At 43.8% G+C, this 10753-nt stretch overlaps 1 protein-coding gene across 1 annotated transcript in view; it reads right to left on the reverse strand.

The window, feature by feature from the left end:
- LOC147114870 (peroxidasin homolog) overlaps positions 1-10117 on the reverse strand; it is a 1146739-nt gene extending 1136622 nt beyond the window's left edge. The window contains exon 1 of the mRNA XM_085992898.1: positions 8693-10117. Coding sequence (XP_085849024.1) covers positions 8693-8850 — 158 coding nt within the window. The 5' untranslated portion in view covers positions 8851-10117. The remainder of the gene's footprint in view (positions 1-8692) is intronic.
- Positions 10118-10753: the final 636 nt, after the last annotated feature.

Consider the following 10753-nt stretch of genomic DNA (forward strand, 5'->3'; position numbering starts at 1 on the left):
TTGTATGGTGTGAGTTAGGAATATTGTGTGTTGGAATTCATGTTTGGTTCACATATGCATTTGTTTGGAATCTGTTGCAAAACACTTTATTAGGTCTGATTAACAGATAACATTGGGGCCCTCCATAGTGAACAATAAATTGTACATTCTTATTACATTTTCACTTCAAAATTAGAACCCAAAATAGTAACCTTTAAATTAATGGAAACGTTCAGCGGTGGCATTGAATCTAAAACTATTAACACATTTTAACTATCACTATTATCTCTCACAGCTACAATTTCATGAGACTGTGCTTGAATTCTTGTTATAATAGATTGGTAGCAGCAGCTGAATTATTAAAGAAGTCTCTGCTCCCGAGTTGTTATGAACAAAGACGGACAGGAAAAGACCCTCTGACCCATTCAGCCTGTCTCACACAATTGTGATACCATGGGGTTGATTTTCAGTGTGCCGTGAGGCGGGCTTTTAGGCGTGCGGGGGGCTAAGATCCCGAATTTGGGGGTCCCGACACCATCCTGCCCAAAACCCGCCTCCACTTAAGTTTCAGAGGAGGCAGGTACCCCGATATGTGAAAATTAATAGTAACTTGGAGTTAAACTTTATAGAACAGAATTGCCACTGTGGTTCTCCTGATCATCTGCCGTAAGTTCGGAAGAAGATTGGGAGAAAGCCCAGAGAAATGAGAAATGGCCATTAGCACTGTTTCTCTGAAGTTATAGCGAGAGATTGGGTCAACCCCCACAGTAATTCCAGATGTATATATTGCTCCCAAAGCCACATGGTACACACCTATATGGCTCAGGAAGGCAAATGTATGAATACCTTTACTTTATAACATTTAAGGTTCTGTATTAATGAACTAGTTTGGATTGCCTAGGGGGATCAGAGAGGAATGTAATATAGTTCTAATGGAAATGAAACACTGCACACCAATTCTGATTTGGTGAATGTCAGAGGACAGGAAGATGATTAAGCATCACCAGAGTACTAACACAAATGAATATTAGAGGAGTTTTGAATCAGCATCACAGGAGCAATTTCATCTGGTCCCAGCTAATGGGCCTAATCAATATTCCCAGGTAGCTTCTGTGTTGTTGGGAGTTAACCCTTTACGGACTGAATTCAATGGAAGAGCAACACCACAGCATAAATTAACCCCAAATCCCTCCTAGACCAAAAAGGCAAAAATCTCAAAGTGTGATATCCTTGGTGAGAAAACATTTGGGTTGCAAAGGACCAGATCCGGTTCGAACCAATCATCAGGGCCATATAATTTTTCCCAGTGTATGTAGACAGTATGTTGATTTGATTTCTTTGCTGATAACTGTGCATGGTCAATTTGTTTTATTTTTTTCTCAACAACCAACAATTGATTGAGTGCCTGTGGTGTTTCAGCACGAGATGTACATCTTCAATGGACCAGATTTTGCTGGAGTAGGGCATCTCGCGGTACGCCCCATTAGTTAGACGTAAAATTGCGAGCTGATAACGCGGTAAGGGCAACAGAGCATTTGGGATCTTGCTGAACGACAGGATCAACAGTGTATCTCTTTAACCAATGAGATTGAAGAATTGAGAAATAAACAGAGGAGGGATTGAGAAGGAGGGGGAATGGCGGAGCAGGCTCAAGGGGCCATAGGGCCTACTCTTGCTCTTAATTCTTATTAGAGTGGGTGAAAGAATGTCAAATCTGGTACAGAAAGAGAAGTAAAGAGGGGAAGAAAGATTTGATTGAGAGAGAGAAAAAAAAGAGACAAAGGAAAAGCAAGAAAGAAAATGAAAAAAATTAAATTTGGTATTTTTAAAATCTCCTAAAACAATTCACAAACTGAGGGAATGAGACTCCCCATGTATAATTGTTTACTTTCTGGACAAGAAAGGTTGATTGCCAGTTATCAACAATTATCACATTGTTAAAAGGGTGCTTTTTAAAATTAATTCCTGGGGTGTGGGCGTCGCTGGCAAGGCCAGCATTTATTGGCCATCCCTAATAGCCCTTGAGAAGGTGGTGGTGAGCTGCCTTCTTGTACCACTGCAGTCCGTGTGGTGAAGTTACTCCCACAACGCTGTTAGGGAGGGAGTTCCAGGATTTTGACCCAGTAATGATTAAGGAATGACGATATATTTCCAAGTCAGGATGGTGTGTAACTTGGAGGTGGTGGTGTTCCCAAGTACCTGCTGCCCTTGTCCTTCTAGGTGGAAGAGTTCACAGGTTTGGGAGGTGCTGTCAAAGAAGCCTTGGCGAGTTGTTGCAGTGCATCTTGTAGATGGTACACACTGCAGCCACAGTGCGCCGGTGGTGGAGGGAGTGAATGTTTAAGGTGGTGGATGGGGTGCCGATCAAGCGGTCTGCTTTGTCCTGGATGGTGTCGAGCTTCTTGAGTGTTGTTGGAGTGGCACTCATCCAGGCAAGTAGAGAGTATTCCATCACACTCCTTACTTGTGCCTTGTAGATGGTGGAAAGGCTTTGGGGAGTCAAGAGGTGAGACACTCACTGCAGAATACCCAGCCTCTGACCTGCTCTTGTGCCCGCAGTATTTATGTGGCTGGTCCAGTTAAGTTTCTGGTCAATGGTGGTCGCCAGGATGTTAATGGCGGGGGAATTTGGTGATGGTAATTCCATTGAATGTCAAGGGGTGGTGATTAGACTCTCTTGTTGGAGATAGTCATTGCCTGGCACTTGTGTGGTGCAAATGTTACTTGCCACTTATCAGCCCAAGCCTGAATGTTGTCCTGGTCTTGCTGCATGTGGGCAGGGACTGCTTCATTATCTGGGGAGTTTCAAATGGAACTGAACACTGTGCAATCATCAGCGAACATTCCCATTTCTGACCTTATGGTGGAGGGAAGGTCATTGATGAAGCAGCTGAAGATGGTTGGGCCTCGGACACTGCCCTGAGGAACACCTGCAGCGATGTCCTGGGGCTGAGATGATTGACCTCCAACAACCACAACCATCTTCTTTTGTGCTAGGTATGACTCCAGCCAGTGGAGAGTTTTCCCCTTGATTCCCATTGACTTCAGTTTTGCTAGGGCTCCTTGATGCCACACTCGATCAAATGCTGCCTTGATGTCAAGGGCAGTCACTCTCACCTCACCTCTGGAATTCAGCTCTTTTGTCCATGTTTGGACCAAGGCTGTAATGAGGTCTGGAGCCGAGTGGTCCTGGCAGAACCCAACCTGAGCATCAGTAAGCAGGTTATTGGTGAGTAAGTGCCGCTTGATAACACTGTCAACGACACCTTCCATCAGTTTGCTGATGATTGAGAGTAGACTGATGGGGCGCTAATTGGCCGGATTGGATTTGTCCTGCTTTTTGTGGGCAAGATATACCTGGGCAGTTTTCCACATTGTCGGGTAGATGCCAGTGTTGCAGCTGTACCGAATCAGCTTGGCTAGAGGTGCAGCTAGTTATGGAGCACAAGCCTTCAGCACGACAACAGGGATGTTGTCAGGGCCCATAACTGTTGCTGTATGTAGTGTGCTCAGCCGTTTCTTGAGGTCACATGGAGTGAATCAAATTGGCTGAAGACTGGCTTCTGTAATGGTGGGAATGTCAGGAGGAGGCCAATATGGATCATCCAATTGGCACTTCTGGCTGAAGATGGTTGCAAACACTTCAGCCTTGTCTTTTGCACTAACGTGCTGGATCCGCCATCATTGAGGATGGGGATGTTCATGGAGCCTCCTCCTCCTGTTAGTTGTTTAATTGTCCACCACCATTCACAACTGGATGTGGCAGGACTGCAGAGCTTTGATCTGATCCATTGATTGTGGGATCACTTAGCTCTGTCTATAGCAAGCTGCTTTCACTGTTTAGCATGCATGTAGTCCTGTCTTGCAGCTTCCCCAGGTATGCACCTAATTTTTAGGTACACCTGGTGCTGCTCCTGGCATACTCTTCTGCACTCCTCTTTGAACCAGGGTTGGTCCCCTGGCTTGATTGTAATGGTAGAGTGAGGGATATGCCAGGCCATGAGGTTACAGATCTGCTGCTGCTGATGGCCCACAGTGCCTCATGGAGGCCCAGTTTTGAGCTGCTAGATCAGTCCTGAATCTATCCCATTTAGCACAGTGTTCATGCCACACAAACAATGGAGAGTATCCTCAGTGTGAAGACAGGTCTTCATCTCCACAAGGACTGTGCGGTGATCAATGCTACCAATGCTGTCGTGGACAGGTGCATCTGTGACAAGTAGATTGGTGAGGACGAGGTCAAGTAGGTTTTTCCCTCATTTTGGTTCTCATACCACCTGCTGCAGGCCCAGTCTGGCAGCTACGTCCTTCAGGACTCGGCCAGCTTGGTCAGTAGTGGTGCTACCTGTCTTGTTTTGCACACTTTGTACAAAAATAATAAATTGCAGGACAACGGAGTATTATGGTTTAACTCTTTTCTTAAGCATTAGGTCTGTGATCTTACTCATAGCAGTATCAGAGGGCAAAAGCCTGGCATTAGGACCCCTAGCCTGGGTCTTCAACACAATAGTAGTCCTTACAGATGCCTGCAGGCCAATGACAACTCAGCATGTGATCACGTGAATATAATAGGTATTCCTTACAGATGCCTGCGGGCCAATGATAATTCAATATGCAAATGTTAAACTGCCGAGCCACTCTTGGTAATGAACATTGAAGTCCCCCACCCAGTAGTACATTCTGTGCCCTTGTTCAACATGGAGGAGTACTGATTCATCAGCTGAGGGAGGGCGGTAGGTGGTATATGAACACATGATTGTCTGTTCGACGGGTCTGAACTTTGGAAACTGTTGGACGGGGCGAGGGGCAATTTGCACATGTCTTACAGTGGTAATCAGCAGGAGGTTTCCTTGCCCTGAAGCCATGAGACTTCATGGGGTCCATAGTCAATGTTGAGGACTCCCAGGGCCACTCCCTCCCGTATACCACTGTACCGCCATTTCTGGTCTGTCCTGCCGATGGGACAAGACATACCCAAGGATGAAAGTGTCTGGGCCATTGGCTGAAAGGTATTATTCTGTCAGTATGACTATGTCAGGCTGTTACTTGACTAGTCTGTGTGACAGCTCTCCCAGTTCACTAAAAGACATTAGTGAACCAGATTGCTTTTTACGACAATCCAATAGTTTCATGGTCACCATTACTGATACAGTACTAATCTTTTTATTCCAGATTTATTTAATTAACTGAATTTAAATTCCGCTGCTGCCGTGGTGGGATTTGAACTCATGTCTCTGAATCATTAGTCCAGGACTCTAGTCCAATAACATAACCACTATGCTACCGTTCCATTGCGCTAATAATTACTAGAATTAACTTTCTGTGCTTAGTTTAATGGGCAATTAATGTGCAAATGCAGCTACATGAAAATCATGGGGAGGTTAAGTGTGAGATGTCGTTTTTGTGAAGCTAATGGCCCAAATCGGCCAGCAACTTGTTCCAATTCGCAATTCACGGGGTATCTCTTCCTCACCACAATTTGCTGGCCGATTTGTGCATTAACAGCAAGCGTCGTTCAAACGCCGTTATTTTTTCAGCAAAATCTTGCCCATTATATTTATCTGCTATTTTTATGCCATGAGATTTGTGAATTTCTGCATTATTGTGGTGTATCTATGCCCTCCTTCTAAATGCTCCCTGAACTGAGGGAGGCATCTTGTGGAGGATTACCTGATGATAGATATGGTAATGTCAGTGGCTATTCTCTCTTAACTGGTCCTGTGCATTTTCATTCACGCACTACCGGAAGATATGTTCTCCTGAGATCCACAGAGTGTTAAACAGTGAGCTTTCATTAGGACTTTGAATCCTTCACTCAAGGTTGTCTATAAGCATTCTCTAAATGGATCAAACCAACCCTTGGCAGCTCATTAGTTTTTTGGCTCCAAAGCCTCCATGGTGCAAATTCTCTTATTGCTGCGCCTCTGGCCTCTGTTCTGTGGTCACCACTGCAACTATTGCTGGTGCTTCCTGCACAATGACAGGACTACAGTGCAGACAACTTTTTGTCCACCGCTTGCGCTGCCATGTAGATGGAGACAAGTAACTGCTCATCATGGTCCATGTATTGTAATACCTCTGTAGGAAACTAGGCCTGCTAAACACTTGATCAAAGTCAGCCGATGATGGGCTTTAAGTACACTGGATTTCTGCCCTGCATGTGTTGACCCCTCATATGTACAATTACATACATAGAATCTCTAGCACAGAAACAGGCCATTCGGCTCAACGGACCCATGCCAGTGTTCATACTCCACACAAGCCTCCTTCCAGTCTAATTACCTCTTACCATCCTGCCCCCTTATCCCTCTATTGACTTCTCTCTCATGTATCCATCAAGCCTTCCCTCAAATGATTCATAGCTATATACTTCAACCACTCCACATGGTAGCGAGTTCCACATTCTCACCACTCTCTGTGTAAAGAATGTTCTTCTAAATTCTTCATTTAATGTGTTAGTGGCTATCTTATATTTATCCCCCCTTGTTATGGAGTCACACCTCTTTAAGGCCTTAGTACCTGCACCTTTTGCTTCATCCTGGACTAGTTGATGTAACATAAACTGCAAATCATACAAGATCATATATTCTATAGTGTGCATCTTGTTCAACCCAAGTAGGTCCAAAGCTTTGCAATGCCACACTCCATATTAGTACACTAAATGTATTCAAAAGCAGTTAAAGGCTTCTCCCTGTGAAGGTCCACAAGCTGTGCAATTCATACCCTTCTACTTTTTTGCGAGTTTGGCCTTTATCAGGGTCTGGATTAAGACACAATGGGGTAGATTTTCATCTTCACTGCCTGGGCAGTGATCGGGAAAAGTGGATCATACGCCAGTTATAGAAATTGCACGAGTTTCAGGACTTGTTATTGTCATCACATTACATGTGATATAATTTATTTCAACCTGATGTTTTCAATTATTCTTACTATGCGCTTAACATGTCAAAAAGCTCATTGGTGGCCTGTGCTGGAGGTAAAAAGTAAAATGGTGATCCCGACAGCAAGTGCCAGCAATGGCAGTGAGTTACTTTTGCTACCAACAACACTTGGAGGGCAGATGCAGCAAAATTACTTCCAGTGCCGATGTCAAACACACTACAGAAGTGCCTCTACTAGCACGTGTGCCATCAGATCCAACAGTATAAGGTAAGTGGGATATGAGATCAGTAGCATTTACTTCACTGCAGACCAGAGCTTTTCATTCCAGCTGTGCTGGGGTGAAGCAAGAATGAGTGTACAGTGACAAAGTGCCACAAAAGTATTCTGCTTCCTACAGACATGCAGAGCACATCAAAGGCTCAGTCCCATGCAAGACCAGCAGCCTGTTTACACTACACTTATACAACAACCATACCAATAGATTTAGTAGGGCGAGATTGTGTACTGGACTAATATTAATCTGAGGCGCTTACAAAACACAAGGTTCATTTTTTGAGTGGGGTGGAGTCCCCACTGGGCTCACTCCAGCACAATCTTTGCTGCGTAAATTATTGGTAGTTGCAACTCAACCATGTCAGCTCTGGTCCCAAGTCCAATATACCTCAATTCAAAGTTCATAGTTGTTGAGAAACATGATTTTTATACAACTACATCTATGATTATAAATTCCTAAATATAGGAAAAGGGTCATTCCAGTTCACTCTACTATATCCATCAAAGGGATTAATTAAAACATCACTCAGAAAAACGTGATTCCAGACCACAGTTCCAGAATCTTTCTGACACTTAATATATTTATTTTTCAGAACTAGCCAATATTTCCAGAAAGCAGCACTTCCAAATGTCAACATAGCCTCACAGAATAAGCAACAGATCCCTAGCATGTCCAAAGATTATTACTGAAGAGGGGTTTGTAATTTAAGCCATTAGCAAATAAAGTACAGTTTCCTCACAATTTTCAGAAAATAGTTGACAGCTGACATAATGACTATGCCTTGCCACACATGATGGGGTAGAAATCCGCCTCGGGCGGTTGTGCAAAACCTGCAGTGTAGGATTGGCAGCCCGTTATACGCAGCACTTGATATTTCATTCCATTGACTGCAATGGAACTGAATATTGGGCGCTGCGTATAACAGGCGGCCAATGCGATACCGCCCGTTTTGTGCCACCGCCCGAGACAAATTTCTAACCCGGTTAGTTTTAAGGGTTTTTTTTCTCTTACTTATTAAAATATATTTTCAGTAAGCTGAAATCAACTGGAGCTAATACTTATGCAGGACTAATCCAATCTCTGTAGGCTCTACTTATTCAGCCCATAGCATGAAATTATCTGGCTTCCCAAAGTTCAGTACAAACTAATTCCGCAGCTCTTCTCACACACAACGGTAAACTTTGCACAAAACAACAAAAAAACACTCAGCAGGTGCCAATAAACTGGCATTTCATTTTTGCTGGCATCCTTTTCATACTTCCCCATTCATTTCAAAAGCAGTTACTTTAACATCAGTTATATGATTCAAAAATCACAGAAGTTACAGCAGATGGCTTTGAAAAACAGAAGTTAAAACAAAGTCTTTTCAGCAGCACAGAACAATCTTTAAATGTATTCCCAAACTGAGATTAATTTGGCCTACTTCATAAACGTAATTGCACTTCAGACTTAATAGTTCCGCAGACTACATGATTACCATAACAAGTCAGAAGTTAACTGAACTCAGGTTGTGAAACAAACTTTCAAAACAGTTCTAAAAGAAAGTTCTGTACTTACAGGATAACAGTCTGCGGTGCTACTTTGGGGATGTGATCCAGCATCAAGTGCATACAGCGGACAGTCGTTCTGAAGCACAGACACCGGCTTGGGCAGGAGGAGATTGCAGGGAAGAGGAGAAAGAAAATAGTTACGAAAAGGAAACATTTGCGTCCCATCCTGAGAGAGATCAGAGCAGTGGCAGTGCCTGGAGCTGCAGAATCTGAACTGAAAGAGTGAGTGGGGTCTGGGCAAGTTTAACTCAGCCTGAGCATCCAATCAGACCACAACCAGGATCATATTACAGCACAGGGAGCAGAAAGAATCCAGCAACTTTATCCACAAAACACTGCCAGGATTAGGGTAGTCCTAATGCTGGGATTTAAAGACACAAAATTACCAGTACAGTTTCGACAAAAGCAAGGGAAGAGCCAGGGTGATTTATGGGAGGGACAAGAAGAGATTCACTTCAAAGTGGGATTTAAAAACCGATGTCCTTTATACATACTCCAACTTATATGTTGTAGAGGATGGAATCTTCCACATTACAAACAAGTCTAAACATTAATTCATCTTGGTATCTAGGATTGTAGATGGAGAACATCAGCCTTTATGAGAAGGTATTTTCTTATCCCTCCCCTTTTGGCCCCAACCTCAGATACTATGAAAACATTTTGGAAACTAAAACTGGACAAGGTGTTCTTGATGAACGTTGGCAATGATTGAATATAATACAAATGTGATACACTCTACCTACATTGAGGTTTTTAATTATAAAGCTAATCATGGTAAATTTCATTTAAATATTAATAATTGTTTATGCACAATAAATTAAGCTAAATATAATTACTAAAACATTCATGATGGGATGTTTCTTATTTGCTTAGATTAACACTGTAATATCATTGCATTCTACAGGCTATTCATTTTAGAATATAAATGGTTAAAAATTCAGGGGCTTAACGCCACTCGTTACCGGCAAAAAGCTGCATAAAGAGGGCAGCCGCCGCTCTTTCGGCAGCTGGTGGCAGGCCCTGTGGCGTCCTCCATTTTCCCAGGCCCGGCAGCGCTGCCAGTAAGATCCATCACCCTGCAAAGTAAAATGAGGAAGTGGCGACGGCCGGCGGTGGGCATCGGCAACTTAACGTCACCACGGCGAACTTGGATCTTTGCATTGAGTTCAGCGCTGGGTCTTAAGCTTGCCATGTAAACCTAGCGTGCAGCAGACTGACAGAGGCGCTGTCAGCACCTCTTAAAGGGACACACACATCTTTCAGATAAATTTGCATTTACGCCTTTGGACTGTTTTTTAAAAATTTATTGAAGTAGTGGCTTGCTGCAGTACATGTTAAAAGATTTTCAAGTATATAGGGGGTGCTGCTGGACACTTTCAAGGCCTCGGATCGTAAAGGAAGGCCTATGAGAGGACAGAAAATGCTGCAAATACTCAGCAGGTCAGGCAACATCCGTGGAGAGAAACAGTTCATTTCTCAGGTCGAGATGCTGCCTGACCTGCTGAGTATTTCCAGCATTTTATGCTGTCATTTCAGATTTACAGCATCCGCTCGAAGAGGGAAAAGGAAGATGCAGAAGAGAAAGAAGCTGAAGAGGAGGAAGCAGAAGGAAGGATGCAACCCAGACAGCCCCTTTCTGGCCGGGATATCCGAGATGGAATCATCCACCTGCAGTACTAGTGACCACAACCCCACTTCCCCTTTCAACGTTTGTCCCACACCTTACCTTCCATCTGTTACCGACCATCACAGCATCCACTTGGCCACGATGCTGAAATAAAAGCCACCACAAAGCAAACTTTCCAATCCAACTTTATGCATCTATTCATCCAATATGACATCAAGAAATGAACTCATCACCCTTATGCATTCTCTTAGTGACTGTCTTGTGTGTGCCTTTGCCTATCCTACTGGTGTCAGACAGTGCTACCCCAGTGGCTACAGCATGGCTGGTGGAAGGTTGGTGACTTTCAGTGGGGGAGACTGCAAATGGTCCTGTTGGTCGGCCTTGAGGAGCTGGTGGCTGGGAGTGTCAAATCAAGTGACAGTGTTTCTTCTACTTCTTCTT

The sequence above is a fragment of the Somniosus microcephalus genome, chromosome 7, assembly GCF_052327205.1.
Source record: "Somniosus microcephalus isolate GS21.2 chromosome 7, FLI_Smic_1.0, whole genome shotgun sequence".
Lineage (NCBI taxonomy): Eukaryota > Metazoa > Chordata > Chondrichthyes > Squaliformes > Somniosidae > Somniosus > Somniosus microcephalus.